Source organism: Podarcis gaigeae (assembly GCF_964106915.1).
Source record: "Podarcis gaigeae genome assembly, chromosome: 11".
Classification (NCBI taxonomy): Eukaryota; Metazoa; Chordata; class Lepidosauria; order Squamata; family Lacertidae; genus Podarcis; species Podarcis gaigeae.
In genome coordinates this window covers 48,238,857-48,264,152 of record NC_139687.1, presented here as the reverse complement: position 1 = coordinate 48,264,152, position 25,296 = coordinate 48,238,857, and the positions used below count along the sequence as shown (strand labels likewise).

The 25,296-nt window shown below is 46.9% G+C and overlaps 2 protein-coding genes across 2 annotated transcripts in view; one reads left to right on the top strand and one right to left on the bottom strand.

Annotated features, from left to right (window-relative positions):
- Positions 1-4,061, top strand: part of DNAJC21 (DnaJ heat shock protein family (Hsp40) member C21) — a 24,269-nt gene extending 20,208 nt beyond the window's left edge. Inside the window, exons 10-12 of the mRNA XM_083702811.1 lie at positions 1,254-1,444; positions 2,566-2,647; positions 3,531-4,061. Coding sequence (XP_083558937.1) covers positions 1,254-1,444; positions 2,566-2,647; positions 3,531-3,701 — 444 coding nt within the window. The 3' untranslated portion in view covers positions 3,702-4,061. The remainder of the gene's footprint in view (positions 1-1,253; positions 1,445-2,565; positions 2,648-3,530) is intronic.
- AGXT2 (alanine--glyoxylate aminotransferase 2) lies at positions 4,038-25,296 on the bottom strand. The gene is made up of 14 exons (XM_083702831.1): positions 25,044-25,296; positions 22,202-22,287; positions 21,430-21,614; positions 19,504-19,627; positions 18,757-18,851; positions 16,496-16,589; positions 15,612-15,705; positions 14,015-14,115; positions 12,449-12,541; positions 10,684-10,816; positions 9,373-9,461; positions 8,377-8,526; positions 7,310-7,408; positions 4,038-4,938 (listed from the first exon to the last, which is right to left on the bottom strand). The coding sequence occupies exons 1-14, from the start codon at positions 25,135-25,137 to the stop codon at positions 4,825-4,827; spliced, it is 1,551 nt and encodes a 516-aa protein (XP_083558957.1). The 5' UTR covers positions 25,138-25,296; the 3' UTR covers positions 4,038-4,824.

Here is a 25,296-nt window from a genome sequence, read left to right as displayed (position 1 = left end):
GGCAGATAAGGGATTAACCTCGCAGCAGTGCCTTCTTCCTGCAAAGAATGATGGGAATTGTTGCTTGCTCAAGAACAGGGAGTTCTGGAAGGGGTCCCTTGGCTTCCCAGCATTCCCCAGGAGAAGTTGACTGCAGAACCGGTTCTGAATCCTCGTGTTTCTGGCAAGCCTGCATTTGTGATTGGCCTGAATCCTCAGTAGATTGTGCCCTTGATAGAATTGCTGCCGGCCAGTCAAAAGTGTTTCCCAGAGTGTGGCCGCTGTTGCATGTTGACAGCCTCTAGGACAGTGTTTCCCAACCTTGGGCCTCCAGCTGTTTTTGAACTACAATTTCCATCATCCCTGACCACTGGTCTTGCTAGCTAGGGATGATGGGAGTTGTAGTCCAAAAACAGCTGGAGGCCCAAGGTTGGGAAACACTGCTCTAGGACAGCCTTTCCTCAACCTGTGGGTCCTCAGATGTTGTTGAACTACAACTCCCATCATCCCAGCTAGCAAGGCCCAGAGCTCAGGGATGATGGGAGTTGTAGTCCAACAACATCTGGGGACCCATAGGTTCAGAACCACTGCTCTGGGAGCTACAGGTGAGAGCTGAGTGCAGGGTGGAGACCACAGGTACTACCCCAGCCCTAGCACCCCATACCCTGGCAGCATCTAGAACAGGGGGTGGGAGAACCTCAGGCCTGTGGCCTCCCCAGGAATCTCGTATCTGGTCCCCGGCTGCATGCCTTCCTGAGTCACACCCCACACCAGTCCTGCTTTTCACCCTCCTTGAGTGTGTTTGCCTCGCTGGAATGTGTCATTGGACTCTGTGCCTCCTACTTGCCTGGGCTAGAGAGGAATGAGTGCGGGTGGGAAATGTTGCCTTTTGTACAACAGTAACATTTCCATTTATTGCTCTGCTCACTTTTGCCTCTGGCAGGTAACTCCAAGACGGTTAGTTGGGAGGGAATGAGGTTCTTGGTCTGAAAAGGACCACCCACCCCTGATCTAGGGGGCCACAGGTTTTCTTGTCACCGCTCCAGGGACGGATCTACACTTTAATAAGCACATTATTAAAATGTGACACCAGAGGGCGCTGTAGAGCAGCCAGCCTTTGACAATGGAAAACTGCATTGAGAGTTACATAACGTTAAATTTAATAACGTTTTTACAGATCAATGTAGATCCTGTCTAGATCTTAGAATATGGATTTCTCTGGTGTGTCTGCACATTTCTCTTGGGTGTCCCGAATGCTTCTCTTATTCAAACAGGCTCAGGAAGACCCTCCCTGCGACAAAAGCCCAGGGGAGCCCCCAACTGAGTCGTCTACGCAGGCCAGTAGCACCAAGCAGAGCAGCGAGACTGACGAAGCGGGAAACGTCAGCCAAAGCCACAACCTGGAAGATGCAAGCGCTGGGGAAACTGCAGAGCCCACCGCAGAGTCCAAAGCAGAGGCGAAAAGGTAAGTGCTTAAAGTTGTGGGGATGTTGAACGCAGCAGTCTGCAATGCGGTTTGAATCCTTTGTGGTGCAATTCAAATCATACAGGTGCGTGGGAAGCTGTGTCACTCTGGATGTTGTTGGGACTCCATTTCCCATCAGCCCCTACCAGCATTCAGGAATGGTTTGGTGGGGTGTAGCCTGAGGACATCCAGGGCATTGGTTCCCAAAGTGGACAGTGTAGCCCCTTGCAGGGGTGTCCAAAGTTTTTTCAAAGAGGGCCAGATTTGATAAAGTGAGGGCCGACCAGAGTTCTTGAGCTTTTTAAAGGATTTTACCCCAGGAAATAAACTGCCAGAGGGGCCAAATTAGACCTGCGAAACTGACTTTGGACATGCCTACGAGGAGCACAAAAGGAATAAAATGACTATCTGCTGTGCTGCTGTTATTATTTATTCCATTTAGATATTGCCCTTTATCAAAAGATCCCAGGGCGGTGTACAAAACATTAAGAACACATTTTGCTGGGCATAAAAAAGCATTAATACAGAGCATAATAATAGACAACATAATCATAACAGTTCCCTCCCCCCCCCCCCACACACATACACCAGCTTTAACAGGCTGTAGATTATTTAATGGCCAAAGGCATTAAAGAAGAATGTTTAATGATGGTGCCAGGTGAGCCTCTCTGGGGAGAACATTCCACAGACGTTAAGCAGTTTTGTTCAGTTAATAAAACTATTTAGTTTTATTAACTGGATTTTGAGTGAATGTGCAATTAATCGTCACTATTTTTAATTTTATTGTGGTGTTACCTTCCTTAGTTAGCCATGAAATGAATAGTTCTTTTTATAGGGTGGGGGGCACTGGCGATGAGTTTGGAAGCAGTGGGTTGGTGGGCCAAAAAAAAGGCTTTGGGAGCCACTGGGCTAGAGAGTTGCTGGTGCTCTATCCCCTGGTATAACGGGATCATTTTTAAAAACATTCTGCAAAGGATTTTTTTTTTATGCTAGTTTCAAAGACCTTGAATCTTTGCATGTGCCATTCCTGTTAATTTAACTTCCATTTGGCTGTGGCTGACCAGGGTACTCAGAGATGGGAGTGCAGAGGAAGAAAATGCCTCTTCTTTTTTTTCTTCTAGCAATATGAAAGCAAAAGGGAATAAAACAAAAGACACAAAGAAAAGCTCTGCTGCAAGAGGATCTTCAGAGCATCAAGCAATGGTATGTAGAAGCGCTTTAGATGTGCATCTTTTTTTACCACCTCTGTCAGCCCCAAGCTGTCTGAGAGGCAGGGAAGGGAAGATCTCCCAGGGCGGGAGGCAGGGAGAAGCTCCCTGGTCAGAGGGTCCACCTCCTTCTGTGTGAAATAAGGGTTAAGACAGGCATAGGCAAACTAGGCCCGCCAGATGTTTTGGGACTACACCTCCCATAGCCAACAGGCCCAGTGGTCAGGAATGATGGGAATTGTACTCTCAAAACATCTGGAGCAAGGGTCAGCAAACCTTTACAGCAGGGGGCCGGTTTGCTGTACCTCAGACCTTGTGGGGGGGGTGTTTTATATATATAGATATATATATTTTGGGGGGAATGATGAATTCCTATGCCCCACAAATAACAAGTCACATTCTATTCATGTAAAAACACGCTGATTCCCAGACCATCCGTGGGTTGGATCCGGCCCTTAGTTTGCCTATGCCTAGCTTAAGATCTGCCCTGATAGAGGGCTCTGTATTTTCATTTTCTCTTGTTTTCTTTAGATTAGTTTGGTTTTTATTGTATGTTGAAATGTTTCACTAAAAAATTATATATACTATAAGAAGGGGAAACAAAACAGCACTAGAAAAACTTTGGGGCGGACCCATCCTGAAAATTTGAAGTACATGGCTTCAACCCCCCCCGCCAAAAAAAAAATCCTGGCAGCTGTAGTTTAAGAATACAAGGCATTGTAGGCCTGCCATGGGAGAACTAGCTTTCCCATGATTATTTGGAGGAAGTCACGTGCTCTAAATATGTGCTGTGGCTCTGCTCCTGTAAGGCGAAGTGAAACGTTTGTGCCGTCTACAGGCAAGGAAGGCTCACAAATCTTCTTCTCCCCCCCTGCCAGCACGAAGCTTCCCTCCAGTGTGTTACCTGCAGCTGCGAGTTCCAGTCGCGGAATAAGCTCTTCGAACATTTAAAAGCTACGGGCCACGCCAAAGCAGTCCAAGCACCGGCCATGAACGGAGCCGTCAGCAACAGCAGCAGGAGCAAAAAGGAAAAGAGGCGGAACAGATAACAGGACTTTGTGCGAGAGGAACTTCTGACCGGTTTACGGGGCCACCGTGGCAAAGGCCCCTCGCTTACCCCAAGGAGGCGCAAGATTTGCACCATGAATTAAACAGGGTCAGAAACACCTAGCCCCGTAACACTGTGCTAGCGCATTGTTTAAATTGTTCCATGTTGTTGGAAGTGTTCTGCCCCCACAAAAAACCCCCAGTCCTCCTTTAAAATCGATGCCTCAATTGCGCTAACATTTTGTAACACCTCTCCCGCCCGCCCCCCCAAAAAGCACAGCTACACCATTCATACAAAGAGGATCTTCCTTACTTGTAAGGAAAGCCATGTACAGGAAGAAGCAATAAATTATTTTACTGTACACTGCAGTCCATTTTTAGTGCATGCTGTTCTAAGCATTTCCTTGACTCACCCGTCCTTATACACCACTCAGAACTGGGCTAAATTAATAAGATGTGGGAAAGTGGATTCTGGTCCTGATTTGGCTCTTGCAAACATGGGGGGTGAGTTCCAGCCATGCCATTTACAGTTTAAAATTGGCTTCTGCCAGCTTGGTGCACCCCAGAGGTTTTAGACTAGAAACTCCTGCCAGCTGATGGGGGTTCAAAACATCTGGATTGCACATTGGTGAGAGCTGTTTTAAAGGGTGTTAAAACCATTGGCTGCCCGGCTTTTGACTGGGAAGCCACACAGGCACTGCTTGAATCCACAAAATGAATGGGGACCCCAATGGACAGGTACCCCTTGGATGCCCCCCCCCCATCTGCATAAAGAAGGGAAGGACAACTGTCATTCACATTCTAGGGGCTGGTAGCAGCATTACTGTTATTTCGCATCTATACAAATATATCTATAAAGCACAGAGAATCTCAAATAAAACCAAAGCAGCTTGACATACGTTTAAGGAAATCGAAAGACCAAAAAAACTGGGTCATCTGACGATCTATACAAACCATAAATCTCGTTGCTCAGGAGGCTTGCTGCAACTACCGAGTCTTCAGATGGCACAAGTTGGCGCAGCAAATGGGCTGCTACGATAAACGCGTCAACCGGTTGCAATTTGCCAGCTGTGGCAGTTCAATCTCAGGGATGTTTGTTCTTCAGCATGACAGCAAATGGAGCGCTTATTTTGCCTTTGCTGTTCTTTCCCTGTGTCTTGCTAAAGCGGCATGGAAAACTCCCAGGGCAAAGTCTGCGTCTTCCTTAGTGATGCACAGCGGAGGTTTGATTCTAAACGTCTTGGGAAGAGGAAGAAGCCAAAATGAGGAGGGGGAAACCGGAACAGCTCACATTAAATTGGCAATAAAAAAGAAAAATCTGGATACACACTGTGGTTACAAAATTGGAGTTGCTACAAAAAGGGGTGGGGAGGAAGCCACTATATACTGTATTTTTCGCTCCATAAGACACACTTTTTTCCTCCTAAAAAGTAAGGGGAAATGTGAGTGCGTCTTATGGAGCGAATGGCACTGTGCAGAGAGGGAGAGCTGCGCAGCACCTGTCCTGCGAAGCCGGAGGAGGAACAGAAGGGTGTCCTCCTATTCCTTCTCCAGCTTAGCTGAAGGGGCACTGCACAGTTCTCCCTCTCAGAGAGGGAGAACTGCGTAGCGGCCCTTCAGCAACGTGCCTGTCCTGGCTTCTGCCTTAGCCCTGCACAGCCTCTTCGGGCAGGGGGAGCCTTCATCCTGCTGCCCTGAAGAGGCTTGGCGCGGTTATCCCAGAAGCCAGAACAGCCACACGGTATCCCAGAAGCCAGATCCCTCTTGCTGTTCTGGCTTCTGGGATTCAGAATAATTTTTTCTTGTTTTCCTCCTCCCAAAACTAGGTGCGCTTTATGGTCTGGTGCATCTTTTGGAGCGAAAAATACGGTAGAAAGCTGGATTCAGTAATAAACGAAATGGCTGAAATCAGGAAACACAGGAGAGAGAGGGAGCCTAGGATGTTGTTTTGAACCAAGTCAGATCTAGGCCAGTGGTGCCTACACTGACTGGCAACAAGCTTCCCAGAGTTTCAGGCAACAATCTTTCCCCATCCCTAGTTGGCAATTGAACCCTTTTGCATGAAAAAAACATGCCACCTAACTGCTGCCTTTTAAACAATTTATTTTGGGCAGCTGCTACACAGTGCCTCACAAGGGCCAAACTGCACATTATGCTAATGCTTTGATTGGTGACCATGCCACTGCAGTTTGGAAAAATAAAATGCCAGGTTGTGGGGATAGTCATCAGCAGCACAGTATGGGGGGAGAGGAAATTCAAAGCTTTCTCTCTCCAGCTGCCATCTTATAGTAATACACACACACATAATGCATGTCAATTAGCACTGCAGGGGGTGGGGATGCTTTCCTTAGCCCCCTACTGCTAATTCCCACACAGGGGTCATTTTATTTACTAAGACTGTGGCTTCAATTCCCCCTCCACTGATGCTGTAGCACCATGAGTGCTAATCACATTATTAATGTAGCTTGCAGTTACCTAGTATTTCTAACTTTACCAGTGCACAGCTCTGGGAAATTCTTGCTAAGCAGAGTTGTTAAGAGAACTCTGGGCAAAGAGGGGGAAGGGGTGAGCTTGCTGGGGCAATCTGACCTATGGTGAGTTCATATACAATGGTACCTCGGGTTACAGATGCTTCAGGTTACGGATGCTTCAGGTTACAGACTCCGCTAACCCAGAAATAGTACCTCGGGTTAAGAACTTTGCTTCAGGATGAGAACAGAAAACACGCGGTGGCAGCAGGAGGCCCCATTAGCTAAAGTGGTACCTCAGGTTAAGAACGGACCTCCAGAACAAATTAAGTTCTTAACCCGAGGTACCACTGTATCTTCCCAATGCCTTTCCCCACTGCTTCCAGACTGCAAAAAGTCCCAATCCTTTTCCAAAAGCGGATCTCTTGCACTAGGGGAACAGAGAGCGCTTTAAACCACAAACCTTAATTGCTGCAGAATAGTGGCATTCTCAAGGAGCCACGTTATCTATTCTGAAGTGAAGCCTATTGAATTCAATGGGGCTCACTTCCAGGTTAAATCTGCCTGCCTGCCCTCCTTATGAGTTACCGGGAGCATGGCTTTGATGGACATGCTGAATGGGCCTTGGTTGTATCCAGTAGGCAGCTCTTAGGTGTTTATTCTGAACACCAAACTGCCCCCAAGGAAATTCAGCCATTTTGCAAATCCTGAATCACCAGCAGAGTGGACCTTAATTCTGCTTGGCAAAATCAGATTGATGTGCTCCTGCCTTTCAGGCAGGAGGTAACAAGTTCAATCCCTGGCCTTTCCATTTGGAAGGATCAGGCATGTGGTTTTTGGAAAGACTTTTGCCTGAGACCCTGGAAAACAGCTTCCAGTCAGACAATACTGGGCTTGATGGACATAGAGTCTGCCCTGATATGACAGTTTTCCTGAATTTAGGGTCCACAAATTAAAAAACTAACTCTGACCTGCAAGCATGCAGTTGTTCAACAACTCCCATCCCATCTAAAAAAAATAATGATTTTTTTCCTCTCCGTGTTTTGTAGAGTCAAGCACACCTCTATTTTCTACTGGGGACGTCTGGTAAGCATAATCTAATACATATCTCAGATTTATATATCTCATATATATAAGAATACCTGAAAAAACATTCCTCCCCGCCCAATCAGCACTCCCATATCTTTGCAATCTTCCATGATTTGGTTTATCTCTTCAACTGGAAGCGGCTGACGAGTCTCCTGTGGAGAAAAAGTTAGCTTAGATTTCTTCCACCTCTCCTGGTTCTTTTAACCGTAACTCACAAACAGAAGTGAACTCGCATCAATTATGCCATTATTAAGTTTAGCCACTAGGTGGCACTGGACTTAAGTTTTAAATCTGGGTGGAGACAAAGGCTTCCTGTCGCTGAGAGAGAACAAAGTCTGTTCCGTCTTCCTGATTTGATTCCTCATTTTAAACCATTCATGATAGAAGCTGTTAAATTGTCAGCGCCCTAACCCTGACAAGGCCCCGCTCCTGTCAGCAATCGGGCTGTAGCATTCTGCACTGCCTGCGGTTCCCGGATCAAGTGTGATGGAAGCCCCACACAGAGAGCATTACCGTAATCTAGCTAGCAGCTGTGGAGTGTGGAGGGACTGTAGATATGGGCAGCGTCTAGAAAAGAGACAAGCTCTTAGCCTGTCTGCACAGGGAGGCACAAGGCTTCAACAGCATAAGGAAACTCAACGGAGAGCATGAAACAAGTCATAGAGAGCCAGATATTCCTTGGGCAAAACCAAGGCAAGAAGAGACACAACTAGGTAGCTCAGTTGGCTAGAGTGTGATGCTGATAATGCCAAGGTTGCAGGTTTGATCCCTGAATGGGACAGCTAAATAACCCTGCATTGCAGAGGGTTGGACTGGATGATCCTTAGCGTCTCTTCCCACTATGATTCTATGAGTTGCCACATCTCCAACTCACGAATCATTTGTAATGTGTAAACAATAAAAGCTGTGCCCAAATTTCAAACCCCGGTATCAGTGTCTGCCAACCACAAAGTGCAGATCTGGCACTGAGAAGGCCCATGCAATTAATTGGAGGGTGATTTTTAGTGGCCTCCATAGTGGGCCTGTAGTGGTGGCAGCCCAAGAGCTAAGATGGATCTATAAGTTGAGGCTGCTTATACCATGATGGAGACCGTTCCAGCCCGCAAAGTGTCTTCCTGACCTTATTCTTGACCATCTCTATTCCAATCATAAGTCCTTTGCCACGGACATCTCCGACTATTTCAAACTCATCACGCAGCTTAGCCAGCTCTAAGAGGAGGTGAGTCCCCACCTCCTCGCTGTTTTTCTGCAAGCCGTCTTCTGCTATTGCCTGAGAACACAAACGCCATGCAGGAAATCACCAAATACTCTGAAATACCTTGGCCAGGCCCTTTTTAACTCTAAAGAAAGCAACAGCATGTGGAGTTAATCTGATACACCACTACTATGAGTGTAAATAACTGCTGCACAGAACATACGGATAATCCTGTCTTAAATATACCAGGGGGAAATGAGACAAGGACAGGGAGCCTAGACGTTGTTGCATCAAGTGTCCTCCCACAGTTTCCAGACCATTTTCCCATCACTTGCTGCAAAGGATCTGATCTGCTAGGGAAGGAAGTTTGTTGCACAATATATTAACGGCACTTCCTGAATTTGCCAGAAGGTGATTAAATCCCTCCCTAAAACATAGGGGACGTGGGTGGTGCTGTGGGTTAAACCACAGAGCCTAGGACTTGCCGCTCAGAAGGTCATTTGGTTCGAATCCCCGCGACGGGGGTGAGATCCCATTGCTCGGTCCCTGCTCTTGCCAACCTAGCAGTTCGAAAGCACGTCAAAGTGCAAGTAGATAAATAGGTACCGCTCTGGCGGGAAGGTAAACAGCGTTTCCATGCTCTGCTCTGGTTCGCCAGAAGCGGCTTAGTCATGCTGGCCACATGACCTGGAAGCTGTACGCCGGCTCCCTCGGCCAATAAAGCTAGATGAGCGCCACAACCCCAGAGTCGGTCACAACTGGACCTAATGGTCAGGGGTCCCTTTACCTTTACCTAAAACATAGAGACAGTCTGGAAGAACCTAAGGATGGTGGTGTCCTGCAGTGTTAAGATGAAAGACTCATGGCGTATATGCTACAGTCCCCCACAGATAAAGATGCAAGTCACAGTCATTTTCTTACCTCCAAAACTGCAGACCCAACTGCACAGGCCACAGGATTTCCTCCAAATGTGTTGAAATGTAGAGTTTGAGCCAAGGCTTCTGCAATCTCTGAAAAACAAAGCATGCTAGTATTCATAACTGAAACATTATAGTAAATGATTAAAGGTAGTAGCCGCTGATGCTCTAGAACAGCTTTTCTCAACCTGTGGGTCCCCAGATGTTGTTGGACTACAACTCCCATCACCCCTAGCTAGCAAGGCCAGAGCTCAAGGATGATGGGAGTTGTAGTCCACCAACATCTGGGGACCCACAGGTTGAGAACCGCTGCTCTAGAGCAAGGGTTCCCAAACTGTGGTTCATGGACTGAGCTTCATCCAGGTGGCCTGTGGTTGTCATGGACCAGTTGGATGCAGAGGAATGGTGGGAGGAACCAGCTGGGGATCCCAAGGGATGAAGGCACAGAGCCCGGAGATTCGTGGTAGGATGATGATGAGTGGCCCGAGGAAGAGGACTGGGAGGAGGTGGTGTCAGAAGCTGAAGAGGCAGCAGGGCTTAGTATGCTGGGGGAGTCTGTGGCAGAGAGAAGCCCAGAATCAGAAGTGGAAGCAGCAGAGGAGGGAGACCAAGAGGCAGAGATAAGTCATACTGGTGAAAAGGTACGGATGTCTCCCCCTCCTGCAGTGACAAGCTCCCCTCCCATCTGGTCTCCCAGGACTGGGAGAGGCATGAAAAGGGCAGGGAGAAGTTAGCGTCAAGCAGGCACAGTCTCAGATTGCTTGGGAAAACCACAGAAAGGAGGGGGCTTAGGCAGCTATGGGGAGGCGGGGACCTTCAGTCTCTGCAACTGCTTCATGGGGGCAAGACCTACTAGTGATGTGTTGCTGTGCTAATTAGGACTTACCCACCCACCCCGGTGCAGATCCTGTTTTTGCTAATAAAGAGTTAAATTCAGCTTGCTCAGTGTGATTTACTGCTGTCTCATTCCTGCCAATGGTATGTCTGCATTTTTAGTCGTATCTCTATTGCTTCTTTTATTTCTTACATTAAAATGCAACATAAGAAAGAAAAGAAGCAATAAAATTGCAATTAAAAAATCCTCTGGCATGTTGCAAAGCACATTACAATTCCTACAACAGACGGGAAAATTGTTAAGTGGTCCGCCAAGACCCTCAGCAATTCTGAAGTGGTCCATAGGCGGTGAGAATTGGGAACCACTGCCCTAGACAAAGCATAGAAGCAAAGGTCCGTTCTCACCAAACAGCCATGAGAGCCCTGTTAAAACCCCAATTATTCAAGACTTTAACATCTGAAGTATGAAAGTCATTTGCACCTGCTGTACTGACAACGGCTCCCATTGGAAACCCATTGCCAATTCCCTTTGCCATGGTGACAATGTCAGGAACCACATCGTGTCCTTCAAATCCCCAGAAATGGCTGCCTGTTCGACCAAACCCCGTCTGAACCTTCAAAGAACAAAGAATTTTTTTATTTAAAAAAAAAAGTTGCTTCATATGTTTAGGGCTTGTAGTTCACACAATACAGATTTCTTTCACAGATAACATTTCTGTAGACAGTGTGTGCGTTGCCACAGGTGATGAGCACAGTTATTTCACCACACATACCAGCTTGTAGGAATCCTCTGCAACTGGGTCACATATACTGTGTATGTGCATGCAAGGCTCACACGAAACTGTGTATACCAGCAGTGGCGTAGCGTGGGGGGTGCAGGGGGGGCCGGCCGCACCGGGCGCAACATCTGGGGGTTAGGGTTAGGGGGCGCAAATCCACGGGTTAGGGGGCACAAATTACTTGCCTTGCCCCGGGTGCTGACAACCCACGCTACGCCACTGTGTACCAGGGTGCATGCTGCAAAATGGTCGAAGAGGCTGTTGGATCAAGCCAGCAGCCAACCAGATAGATTTGAGAAACTTGCAATGTGGATTTCGGCACAAGAGCACTCTACTCTCCTGTTGTTTCCAGCAAAACAGATATTCAGGAGCATTACTGCCTCCAACTGTGGCGGCTGAGCATAGCCGTCGTGGCTAAGTAGCCACTGATATTTTTCTCTCTCCACAAATTCATCTAATTCTCTTTAAAAGTTATCCAAGCTGGTTGCCATTACTGCATCCTATGGCAGTGAGTTCCATAGTTTAACTATGTGCTGCGTGAAGAAGGACTTTCTTTTATCTGCCCTGAATTTTCCAACATTCAGCTTTGTTGGATATCCACTGGTTCTAGTGTTCTATGAGAGGGGGAAAAACTTTACTCACTGAGAAGATACCCAAGCTGCCTAATCCGTTTTATTCAGCCTTTTTGGGACCAAAGGCTGCATTATTCCAGAGGAAAAGTGTCAGGAACTTTGCTCCCGTATGGGTAGGGCTGGGTTCCCACACAATCACACACCCTTCACTCTCTCATGCACCAAGTTATTTCCCATGGAAATAAAGGAATATGTATAATTCTAGGTAACTCCTATGTACTTCACAATATATTTTTTCAAAAACGGTGTATATCGTATTTTTCGTTCTATAGGACGCACATTTTCCCCTCCAAAAATTAAGGGGAAATGTGTGTGCGTCCTGTAGAGCGAATGCAGGCTGCGCCGCTAAGCCCAAAGCCAGAACAGGAAGACGGAGCACTGCGGAGCGCTTCGTCTTGCTGCTCTAGCTTGGGGACGGCTGCGTGCACAGCCTCTCCAGGGCAGCGGGGTGCCTTCAACCCGCTGTCCTGCAGAAGCTGGCAAGGTTGTTCCCAAGCCAGAACAGCGAGACGGGAGGGCTCCGTCTTGCTGCTCTACCTTGGGGACGGCTGCGCGCACAGCCTCTCCAGGGCAGCGGGACACTGCGCTCCAAAGGCTTCAGGGATCTTTGAGGCTGGCGATGGGGGAAAGCAGCGCTTCCCCCCACCACCAGCCCCACAAGCTCTGGTGAATGTACCTTGAACGCACCTTGTTTTAGAGGGGGAGAACAAGAAAAAAAAAATTTCCCCCTGTTCTCCCCCTCCTATAATCCGGTGCGTCCTATGGTCCGGTGCGTCCAATGGAGCGAAAAATACGGTAAATCTTTGGATAGGGGAAGTTAAGTTCAAGTACTCACTTCATCTGCGATGCACACACCACCTTTTTCACGCACCAGCTGAAAAGCCTCTTTCAGGAATCCCTTGGGGTACTGAACTGTTCCATTGACACCCTGCCAAAAGCACACACGCACAAAAAGACACTGGTTTAGTGGCCAACAGCAGCTCCACCTTAGTGGAAATGTGTTTCCACTTGTACAAGGTTGGAGCACCTGATTTCCACTGATAATCCAAGCCTCCAGACTTGTAGCAGAGCATGCTTCACTCATACAACAAACTTGCCACTATTCTATGCAGCAAAACACGGAAGCAAAAGGATGCATGTTTTCACTTGTGTCAGAGTTTTACTTTACATTTACTTTAAATCATGCTTTAAGAGGGGCATTTGGTTGCAGCCAGTGGGGGCTTGTGCCCGTAGGACAAAAGGCAGGAATTCAAACAGTTGGTGGAGCCAGAATCAGTCATAGGCAGAGCCAAGAAATTCTGGTTTGGTCCCCACCCTCCTCCACCGCCCTGTTGACTTCTGCAAAGGACAAGGCTGATACTAAGGAGCAGGAAGGTGACAGGTCAAACAAATCATAGTTAAGCTAGGGTTACCAGATGTCCCTGGTTTCCGGGGGCAGTCCCCGGATTTGCAAATCTGTCCCCGGGAAACATGGCAGCGGCAGCCTCAGCAGCCCAGAGCCAGCCTGGTAGCACAGTTGGCTCTGGCTGGCTTCAAGAGCTGCTTGCTGCCTGCTGCCATGGCACCCGCCATTTTTCCTTGCTGGAACTGGCAGCTCCTGAAGCCAGCCAGAGCCAACTGTGCTACCAGGCTGACTCTGGGCTGCTGAGACTGCCGCTGCCACTGCCAAAGGGGAACCGAGAATGTCCGGCGGTACAGATCTCCTGTCCCCTTCCCCCTTTCTTTTGACTGATCGGGGGAGGCTTGGGAGTTGCAGGTGGGCAGCCATTGCCCAGTTTTTTAAAAACTCTGTGCATTTATGTTTCACAGGGCTTTGCATGTTGCTTGGAAGAAACCACTGCCCTTGCACCCCTCGTGGGCATCGGCCACCCACCCGCAACTCCCAAGCCTCCCCCAATCTGTCAAAACAAAGGGAGAAGCAGGCAGGAGATCGGGGAAGGCTCGGGAGTCATGGGCGGGCGGTGCACCGTTGCCCAGTTCTTTAAAAACTCTGCACATTTATGTTTCACAGGGTGCGAAAGAAAGGCTTTGCACCTTTATACAACACGCATGTGTGCTTGGACCCAGGGTCTTTTGCCTCACCATCCCCACTACTGACTCCCTGTTGCTACTCAGCTTCAAAACAAATAAAAAAAAATATGTCCCCGGATTCATTGAAAAAAATCTGGTAACCATAAATTAAGCAAGGCTGTTAGGTTTGGACATAAGAAACCATAGACAAAACAAGCCTTGGTTTGTCAGCCAACTACAAACCATCTTGGTTTGCTGGCAGAAAGCAAACATGGTTACTCTGCTGGGCTGGGTTTGCCCATTACAAAACACTTTGGCTAAACAAACCATGGCTTATGTGCAAACCAAACAACTGACCTAGCATGCTATTACTACAAGGGGAATCACTTACTTGAATTGGCTCAGCAATAAATCCAGCTATGGCCTTTGGAACACAAGTCGTGAGAGTGTCTTTGAGCTGCTCAATATACTGGTCTTTTGCATGGCAAGAGCCTGTATCGAGAGGATGGGGAGGGAGAACAAAACGTTCACATGCAATAGAGGCCAAGGGTGGCTTCTAATGCTGCTTTTATAAAAATAAAATATCCACCATGCATTTTGGTAACATCTAAATAACCTATGTTGGTCCAACCACCCGCATCTAATTACCCATACTCCAGAGGCTGGCAGAATGCATGTAATCTGAATACAAAGACTCATATGTCATCCATTTCCCCTTCTATTTCCAATTTTCAGCTCTAGCAGCAGAGTCCTATGCCTGCCTGCTCAGAAGTAAATCCCATTGAGCTGAATAGAGATTACTCACAGGACTGCAGCTAAAACAAGTGGGGCAAAAGCTAGAGCTGTTATTACTCCTAGAGGAAATACACTGCACATAAATGAGCTTGTTTCCAAATCTAATTAGCCATTTGATATATGTCCTATCCATAATTTGCAGTAGTAAACTCAGACTGTGTACACACATACCTGGAAGGAAGTTCCATTTCACAGGTCCCACTTGCACCTTTTAAAAGCGCAACTGGAATTGGATCGGGGGAGTTTGGCCACCATCCACGTTTGCCAACTGTTCACACTTAATCCCAGTCCACCAGCACCCCTTTATCCTCAGGGCAGCTCTCCAAAGTGCCCAGTTCTCAGCATGAAACACTTAGCACAGAGCAGCAGTTTAAAAGAAATTATGACGGAGAGCTTGATGATGCTGTAAATTTCAACTTGCCCTGCCCCCAGAATGCTCCCTTTGGAGGGGACTAGAGAGTTACACTGGCACATCCGCAGCAAAGATGAGATGAGGGAGTTGCATTGCAGTAGCTGTGGCTCAGCTTCAGCCCAAGACCCACCCATTCCAAACTCACTTATCCCAGCGGCTCTCAGGTCTGGATTTCACTGTCAATACAATCATATCTTGGGACACGGGTGGCGCTGTGAGTTAAACCACAGAGCCTAGGGCTTGCCGATCAGAAGATCGGCAGTTCGAATCCCCGCAATGGGGTGAGCTCCCATTGCTCGGTCCCTGCTCCTGCCAACCTAGCAGTTTGAAAGCAAGTCAAAGTGCAAGTGGATAAATAGGTACCGCTCCAGCGGGAAGGTAAACGGTGTTTCTGTGCGCTGCTCTGGTTCACCAGAAGCAGCTTAGTCATGCTGGCCACATGACCCGGAAGCTGTACGCCGGCTCCCTCAGCCAATAAAGCAAGATGAACGCCACAACCCCAGAGTCGTCCACGACTGGACCTAATGGTCAGGGGTCCCTTTACCTTTACCATCATATCTGAGAGATATACTTTACATGCAGGAGGTGCCAAATTCAATCTACACCCACATTTAAAAGGATATTTGCCTTGCAAAACTGCTGTCAGAACTAATGGCCTGGCTGTGTATGAGAGGGTTGCAGGTGTCCATCTGCCCAAGGCATATCTAGTTTACTGCACGGAACCACCATGGTGTCATTCTCTTTCACCTCTGAAAATCAAGGCCTCTCTCATTGAAACAACCTGCAGAACAGGTGCATTTTCGAATGGTTTGCACTGGAGAATCTCGACAATGGCTCCCCCCCCAGGGACCACGAAAAACGTCAGGCAGCATAGTCTGAAAAAGCACAACAGAGATATAGGTGTTGCAACGGGATTAACTGGCTATGTCAGCATTTTATGCTATTTTTCACATTTTGATCTGAGATATGCACTCATCAAAATGCTGGTACAGCCTAAATTCATAGATACAAAACATTTTGGCCACCAGCAGAAAGTTCACTCTTCATAAGAAAAAATGATCAAAAGGTACCTGTATTTAGAACCAACCCAACTGTATTGTCTTTGATTGAAAATGGAGCAAATTTCTCATTGTGCATTTTGTAAAACTTGGAGCAACTCAGAAGACTGCCCATTGCTATACTATACCTACAGAATGTAGGCTTGATTAAAAAAGGGGAGAGGAGGTATAATTCTCTTCCCTGTTACCAGAGTGAAAACACTGTATTAAAGTGTCTAGTATTCTATTTTTTAAATTATTTATAGCCTTCCACACATACACACACATACATCTCAAGGCAATGTACTAGACACAATAAAGCAGCTAAAAGACAGTGAAAAACAACACAGAAAGCAGCAGATATCTTAAAATAAAAATACAACATAGAGACCTATGGCAGAGGAACTCTCCTGCAGACCACATTAATCCACTGGATGGATAAACAACCTGGTCCTGAGCTATTTGTAGCCTTATATGTCAGTGCCAATACTTTGAGCTTGGCCCATAGCAGATTGGCAGCCTCTGGACCAACCTGAAGAGTAGCATCGCATAGGGAGAGTGAGGAAAAGTCAAGCAAGTAAGATGTTTGTTGTGCAACAAATGAGGAGGGAAGCAGCAAGAACCTCACCTTTTGGCAGCCAAGCCCATTGGCAAGTCCATGTTTGTAACATCCAATAGATGACAAGCCCATTGTGTAAGCACTGCTCCCGTGGTAGCCTCCTCTGTAGAAAAAAAACACCACCACAACCACTTTCAAGCCCTTCTTATTAATCTCCCTGTGACTGTCTTTACAAATAAGAAAGAAACAAGAATAGTTAAAAGAAAGGCAAGCTTCTGAACTGCACAGAAACCGTCTTCAGCAACCAGTACTCAGAGCTAACAATTACGGTAACAGAAAACCCTTCTGGCTTCTCAGTGGTTTGTCTTTACCAAACTGATCTGAAAAGGATAAATGTTAAATACACAAAATTGCTAAGTTTGCACTAGCAACTAGCAAGCACTAGCAAGCATAAATGTGCATTGCAAAATGTTGCCTATTGCGCTTGGAATCATCTACAGTGGTACCTCAGGTTAAGTACTTAATTCGTTCCGGAGGTCCGTACTTAACCTGAAACTGTTCTTAACCTGAAGCACCACTTTAGCTAATGGGGCATCCCACTGCTGTTACACCGCCGCCGCACGATTTCTGTTCTCATCCTGAAGCAAAGTTCTTAACCTGAAGCACTATTTCTGGGTTAGCGGAGTCTGTAACCTGGAGTGTATGTAACTTGAAGCGTATGTAACCAGAGGTACCACTGTATAGAGAAAGTGGATGAAGGAAAGTTTTTTTCTCCATCCTTCACAACACTAGAACTTGGGAACATCCAATGAATCTGAACGTTGGAAGATTATATACTTCCCGACACAGAGCATAAATTATGGAATGAGATTCCACAAGAGGCAGCACTGGCCACCAACCTGGATGACTTGCAATGAGGATTAGGAAGATTCATACAGGAAATGGCTATAAGTGTCTACTAAGCATGGTGGAGGGGACATGGGTGGCGCTGTGGGTTAAACCACAGAGCCTAGGGCTTGCTGATCAGAAGGTCGGTGGTTCGAATCCCCACGATGGGGTGGGCTCCCATTGCTTGGTCCCTGCTCCTGCCAACCTAGCAGTTCAAAAGCATGTCAAAAGTGCAAGTAGATAAATAGGTACCGCTCTGGCAGGAAGGTAAACGGTGTTTCTGTGCGCTGCTCTGGTTCACCAGAAGCGGATTAGTCATGCTGGCCACATGACCCGGAAGCTGTACGCCGGCTCCCTCGGCTAATAAAGCGAGATGAGCACCGCAACCCCAGAGTCGGTCATGACTGGACCTAATGGTCAGGGGTCCCCTTTACCCCGTAACCACGGTGGATATGTTTTTCCTCCATCATTTGAGGAAGTATGTTTCTGAAATACAGCTGCTCAAAACACCAAGAGGAGGGAGTGTTCTTGCACTCAAGCTTTGCTTATAGGCATTTAGTTGGCCACTGTGAAAGCAGGATGCTGGACAAGACTTGGCCTAAGCCAGTAGTGCCTTTCTTATGTTTTTAAGTAGCATCAACCTGGGCATTTAACATCTTTTTATCTTGATTTTCTTACTTTGAACATCGGTGGTTCAGGAAGAGTTCCATGCAACTCAAGAGCTCACACTCAAGAGTTTCAAAACATGCTTTGGCCAAGTAAGCGATCATGTCACCTGCTCCATGTTTCATGCTGAACTTAGAGGGACTCTGATCAGTTCAGGGTTTGTGCTAGTTCAGCAGCCTTTGGCATCTTGGATAGGCACAAGACCCCCTCTTTCACTTACGTATGAATGGTGCTATTCCAAGGCATGCCAGAAGAAAGCATGAATTTTCAGTAAATTAGAAGAATCCTAAACATTAGGTCCCATTTAGAGGACCATTCTGGGCTGTTGACCAGTAATCTGTTTTAAAACGGAATTGCCAGCCAGTAACACAACACACTCTAGAAAAAATAGATGAAGATACATGATCGAACAGTACTTTGTTTCAGGGGAATTAAAGATAAAATTGCAGCAGAAGATGGCAGATAGGAACATCTGGACATAAGTATCTCCAAACTAGTTATGGAACAAGGAAATCTGCTCACCCCTATATGAAACATAAAAGCAGATCACAACATACCCAGATAACTAGAATGTTGACGTGTGTTTTAATCTGTTTTTATTTTATTGTTGATTTTATTTTTTTTAATGTTTTGAATTGTTGCCTTTAACTGTTTTAACCAATAATTTTATTGTTTTATTCTTTGTGTAAATCACTTTGAGGTTTCCTTACAACCAAGCAGTGCATGGATTTTATGAAATAAGAACAAGTAACTAATATACAAGGTGTGATAGCTACCTCAATCCAATGATGTCAAAGTTGCGTGTAAAAACCCTTGCCATTAACATGGCAAGGTCATTGGCTTCCGAACCACTGTTGGTTAGGAAAATCACCTAGAACAAAGATATATTCGTCAGAATGCAGATTTAGGGAGAAGAGAAGCAAAGTTAAGTGTAAATCTATTCTGATGCACAGTTAACAATCTGGCAGAGTGCAAACACCATGGATTGTATTCAGTGCAGCTTTAAGTACTTCGTTCCAGGAGGAGAACAGCTTCTACTTGTGCAATGGGACTTTCCCCCGCCACTCCCTCTGTGTGCTGCCTGAATCTGTTCTGGGGTTTCCCTCAAATCTCTGGAGTAGATTTGGGAATTGTCTATGTTGCATGCAGGGGCAGGAGGGGTAGGAAAACCCCCTGTGCATTTGGAAGTCTTCTGTTCTTGCAATTATTTAGTTAAATACCACCCAAGGGTTATAATTCCACTATTTCAGGCATAGGCAAACTCGGCCCTCTGGATGTTTTTTTGGCCTACAACTCCCATGATCCCTAGCTAGCAGGACCAGTGGTGAGGGATGATGGGAATTGTAGTCCCAAAACATCCAGAGGGCCGAGTTTGATTATGCCTGCACTATATCTTCTGAAATATATATATACTTTCATGGGGGGAATGGAATTACATCCCTGACTGACCCTCCTAGCTCTCAGAGCATCACCGTAACCCACACATTTCGAACTGAATTTTCTCACTGTACAACTCAGCATACCTTTAAGGGAGCTGGAAGCAATGAGGCCAATTTCTCTCCATATTCCTGGATTGCTGCATGCGCATAGAGGCTGCTTGTGTGCCACAAGCGACCAAGCTGTTTCTGGGCAGCTGCTGTCACCTTCCTGGGTGTGTTTGGGGAAAAATGTGATGATTTAAGTCTTTGATCCAATTTGTTTTTGATATACCATCACCCCCTCCCCACACCTTAATAGCAAACTTAGTTTAGTTTCATGCTGTTAAATTAGGTTAGCAATCTGTATTGCTTTATATATGTTGCACAGACTTTTTTCTGTATTTATTGTGATTGTTATTATTTGTTAATATGTTAGTTAATAATATTATGTATGTTTGTTTTTTTAATTGTCATTTCTTCCTTGGGTATGTTAGCAGCCACTTTAAGCAAAATTCGGTTTCTCTAGCTTTCTGAGACTGGTTGGAATGTTGTTGAGCCTTAAGCTTGTTTTGAATTACTGTTTTGTGCTTCTGTTATTGCTACATTACTGTTACTGTGCTCTGTAATTTTTTCCCATAGTGTCATGTTTATGCGTAAACTGTTTTGAGGTCACTCGGGATGAAAAGTGATACATCACAGTAAGTAAGTAATGAAATAAAGTGGATATGGCATTGCACCAAAATATTAGTTGGCTACAGTTTAGCCCAATAAACAGATACATAAGCAACATGTTGCTGCAAAGTCACAGAGCTCATCTGTTGTAGCATAACTACAGAATCTAGACTTTGAAACTGTTGCTGTTATGCCCTTTTATACACAACCCAGGAAACACTGTGCAATACAGAAACTTTGAAAATGCAATACCAACAAACAGTAACATCATATTGAGCTGAAATATTTCATGGACAAGAGTTTGCTTCATCAGATGCATAAAGCTTGCTTCTAGCTAGATATAGTTAGGATTGCACTGCAAACCTTTGGTCCTCCAGATGTTGCTGGACAATTCCCATCATTCCTGGCCATTGGCCATACTTGGTAGGAGTGATGGGAGTTACAGTTATATAGTTATATAGTTTGGTAAGAGGTGTTCGACAGGTGGTGGATTCTCCTTCACTGGAGGTTTTTAAGTGAAGGTTGGATGGCCGTCTGTCATGGGTGCTTTAGTTGAAATTCCTGCATTGCAGGAGGTTGGACTAGACGATCCTTAGGATCCCTTCCAACTCCAGAGTTTTATGATTCTAACACCTGTAGTGCCAAAGGTCCCCGACCCCTGATCCACACGCATATATAAGGAGAAAAACTACCAACAGTGGGGTCAAACGGCCATGAAATGCAAGAAGTGTCACCTGTGACAATTCTGTGTAATGCATAACACACCCAAGAGTTGTAACAGGTGATAAGCAGCAAGAATCATCTGTCAGTTTTCATGGAAGAGCTTCAAGCTGATTAGCATGAACAACGTTGCCTTTCGAAAGGCAACATTTACATGGCACCACTAAACAAAAATTACTCAGTACACCTCTGTGACATCAGAGTAGGTAAGCCAATGGTAACAAGAGCAGTTGTGACATCTCTACCTGCCCAGGTTCACTGTGGCACCCAAGCAAATTCTCAGCTTGCTTGCAGCTTGCCTCAGGGCTCATTCATACTAATTTTCCTCTGCGCTTTCTAGGCACAAATCTGTGCTTTTCCGGTCCATGTCCCACATGAAAGCCCACTCTTTAATGCTCATGTCCATCTGCAGAAAACCTGAATTGCTGTTTGTTCCGATTCAGCATTAAAGAGCAGGTTTCCATTGGGAAAGCGGAGGGGAGGGGGAAGTGCTCAAACATGGACCGGGAAAGTGCTTACCTGTGCTTAGAAAGTGTGGGGCAAAAGTTAAGTGTGGATAAGCCCTTGTTACCCATGGTCTGTAACCATGCTAATGGAATTTTGCAGATTATTAGATGGTGGGATTAACCACATACTTACGGGTGGCAGTGACCAACACTAACAGTGGCAATTCCAGCAAAGAGATCAAGGTACCGACGTCCTTCCAAGTCAAACACCCACTGCATATGCCCCTGATGGATAAGCAGTGGCTTCTTGTAGTAAGTGAGCAAGGAGGGAGACACATTCTGCTTGCGGATCTTCAGCATCTGCTCATAGGGATAAGACTGCAAGCAGGATGCACAAAAAGGCATTTGTAGATTTATTTCCATTGTAGAGACCTGACCCCCATCATAATCAGTTGAGTAATCCGATTGTATCAACATAGTACAGCTTTGAAATATCTGTCTGCTAATCTGGGCTGGGTAGAAAGTGCCTCAAACACTCCCTGAGCCACTGAGGAAATAGAGCCACATATACAATACAACCACTTCAAAAAAAAATATGTTTCATATGTTCATTAGTAACACTAAATGGATGCCTGTTTCAAAGTTTTTTGCTTGGTTTACTAAATACAAGCAAAATAAACATGCTACTAGGCATCAAGACAAATTTCCAATGCAAACTGAATTTTCCAGTTCGAAACTTCCCAGAAAACTCACATCAGTGGCTGCACACCTATGTGGGAATGTAAGCCCCTTTGAACTCAGTGGGACTTGTTTCTAAGTGGGCACATATAAGATTGTACAGTTAGCCTGCATTAAGCATCCTCTGCCTGTGCATTGTGCACAGAACCTTGCTGAGAACTAGCAACACAGCCAAGCCCTCCAAACCCTATCCACCCACAAACAGGACTAGCAACCTACACACTTACGTCATATTTTTCAGGTAAAAAGCCACAAGGAGGAATTTTTGATTGCAGGCGGCAAGGGTTTTGCAGCTTCTGTTGCCTGTATACCTCTAATTAAAAAATGCAAATCGTTAGGATTATCCACACATATCAGTGCAACCTTCTGAAGTGAAATTTAATTTTATTCCAGTGTCATGTGACAAGCAGCTTTAACATTTTCCTGCTGAGATACTGTGAATCAGGCTTGGCAGAAAGTCAGTGGCTGGCCTAAAGTCACGGTAAGTGTTACGCTTGAGCAAGGATTGGAACCAAAGTCCAAAGTGTAATACCCCACCCACTGTACCACATTGGCATCAGGAACTATTCTTCTAGCACAGACTTTCCCTGTCTACAGATGTTATTAGACTCCCTCTCCCATCAGCCCCTGTCAGCATGGCCAATGCTCAAGGAGGATGGGAACAGCAGGCCAAAAACATCTGGAGGGAACAAGGCTGGTGAAGCCAGTTCTAACACAAATCAATGTGGACCAGAATGATCCTGTGCACACAGTGCTTTTGGGCCTTAAGTGGAATGAGTCCTCTAAGGTGGTCCTAAAATTGCTTCTTTCCCTTCTTGCAGCAGACCAGGGTGGGCAGGAGAAGCAGGTGCAGTTTGTATGCTTGGAGTGTTGTCAGGGGATGAGGTGTACATTAGATATGTGGAGCAGCAGCTCCTGCAAATTTTACAAATATGCACATTATAAAAATGCCACCTCTTTGGGCAGTGGTCCAGTGAGGTAATTTTAAGCTCTGGACTGAAAGGTTTAGATGGCAATGGGAATTCTTTAATTCAGAGTTTGTGCCGCTCAGGCATGCAAGTTTTGCGCAGCATTCACATGCCAGCTTCCTTATCAAAATGCTGCCCCATTTTATTTTCCCATTTAATTCTGATCTGTTGTTTTCATGGAAAAGCAAAATGTAAAAAAGAAAGTGAAACTGTGGGGTGTATTATTATTATTGTTATTATTTATACCCCGCCCATCTGGCTGGGTATCCTCAGCCACTCTGGGAGGCTTACAGCACTTTAAAAAATGGTAAAGCATCAAACATTAAAAACCTCCCTAAACAGGGCTGCCTTCAGATGTCTTCTAAAAGTCAGATAGTTGTTTATTGCCTTGACATCTGGTGGGAAGGCGTTCTGCAGGGCGGGTGCCACTATAGAGAAGGCCCTCTGCCTGGTTCCCTGTAACCTCACTTCTTGCAGTAAGGGAACTGCCAGAAGGCTCTTGGAGCTGGACCTCCTAGTGCTTCAGAGAAGCAGGAGTTCTGATAAAGGTAAAGGGACCCCTGACCATTAGGTCCAGTTGTGGACGACTCTGGGGTTGCGGTGCTCATCCTGCTTTATTGGCCAAGGGAGCCGGTGTACAGCTTCCTGGCCTGTGGCCAGCATGACTAAGCTGCTTCTGGCAAACCAGAGCAGCACACGGAAATGCCATTTACCTTCCCGCCGGAGCGGTACCTATTTATCTACTTGCAATTTGATGTGCTTTTGAACTGCTAGGTTGGCAGAAGCAGGGACCGAGCAACGAGAACTCACCCTGTCACAGGGATTCGAACCGCTGACCTTCTGATCGGCAAGCCCTAGGCTCTGTGGTTTAACCCACAGTGCCACCCCCAAATCCCACTGGTCCAAATCCCACACTCCTGTCGTTGCCCTGCCCCCAACATCTGGTAATGAAGGGGATATTGGTTCTGAACATGGAGGTTTCAGTCAACCATCATACCTACTAGCTTTGGTTGATAGGTATATCTATGCATCCTCCATGAACTGTAATGTTGAATTCAGTTGGGATAGCTCAGTCAGCAGAGCATGAAACTGTTAATCTCAGAGTCATGGGTTTGAGCCCCAGGTTGGGCAAAACATTCCCCTATTGCAGGGGTTGGAGTGGAGGATCCTCGGGGTCCCGTCCATGCCTACAGTTGCATGATTCTCCAATGCACATTAACTTGAGAGTAAAGCAGGCCAGATGCAAAAGAAGGCAGGGCTTCTGCACCTTTTAATAAGTTGTGAAGAAGAGGGAATTAAAGGCTGTTAAAGGCAAGCGAGTTCCGTCTTCTTTTGCATCTGCCCCCCCCCAAAAAAAAACACCGGGGGGCAAGTCCCACTGAATATATACCGAGCATTTATATACCGCTTAATATTTAAAAAAAGATCTCTAAGCGGTTCCACAATACAGCCACGTTTTCACTTCCCAGTAAACGCGCTGAGGGTTTAGCAGCATTTAAGGCAGCAGGCTCAGGTCCCGACCTTCAGTCCCTCCTGAGGCAGCGAGTTCCGCAGATTAACCGGCTCTGCCCGCGTGCGGAAAAGCGCGTTCTCCATACCGCTTCGGCAGCCACCTTCCCTAGCGGGGCAGCGTGGGTGCAAATGGCCCTGCCGGCAGGAATTCGAGGCTCTCCTGGCCGGTAGGCATTAAGGGGAGAGGAGAGGTGTGTTTGTAGGTGTGGTAACAAAAGCCACGCTCTATGGCGGCCTGAGGCGCTTCCCGCGGCTCATCCCCTTCCCAGACGACGCCAAAGAGCGCGCGCGAGGGCCGGGTCTGGAGAGCGGCCTCCGCGCACTTATCTGAGAGGGAAAGAAAGGCGTCGTTGCGAATCCTCAAAGCCACTTTCCGCTGTGTAAAGCCGCCGCGCGAAGGATGGCTATTCGGAGGGAGCGCGCTCTGCACGCCCTCAGAGGCGCGCCCTCGCTTTCCCCCAAGGAACGAGAAAAGCTCCTGGGCTGGGGCGCGAGCATAGCTCCGCTCTCCGGCTGTGCCAGAGGGGGCCGTTCCCACCCACCCCCGCAGCCCCTCCGGCCTTTCCCGCTCCCCGACGCCGCCCCTTACCTCCCCCCGCCGCGCCGGGCCTGTTTCCCGCCCAGAGCCAGGCCAGGCGGGGCTTCTGGCCCAGGAGCGCCCCTCGGAGCCGAGCCGCGACCATCCTCTCTCTCTCTCTCTCGCTCTCTCTCGCTCTCTCTCCGAAACAACAGGCCGCCGAGGGCGAGGTGGACTTTAAGGTCCGCGCGCGCCACCAATGGCAGCCGAGCAGCGGCCGCCGCCCCCCGCTGGAAGGGGTGGATTGAGGCCGCGGTCAAGTGGG

What these genes read in the sequence shown, in the direction of transcription:
- AGXT2 (XM_083702831.1), bottom strand. Translation starts at nt 25,137, where the DNA reads ATGGTCGCGGCTCGGCTCCGAGGGGCGCTCCTGGGCCAGAAGCCCCGC. An exon ending in AAAATGCACCTGTTCTGCAG is followed by an intron (nt 14,116 to 15,611) that starts GTTGTTTCAATG and finishes CTCTCGATACAG; the next exon opens with GCTCTTGCCATGCAAAAGAC. An exon ending in TTGGGTCTGCAGTTTTGGAG is followed by an intron (nt 8,527 to 9,372) that starts GTAAGAAAATGA and finishes TTGTGTTCTCAG; the next exon opens with GCAATAGCAGAAGACGGCTT.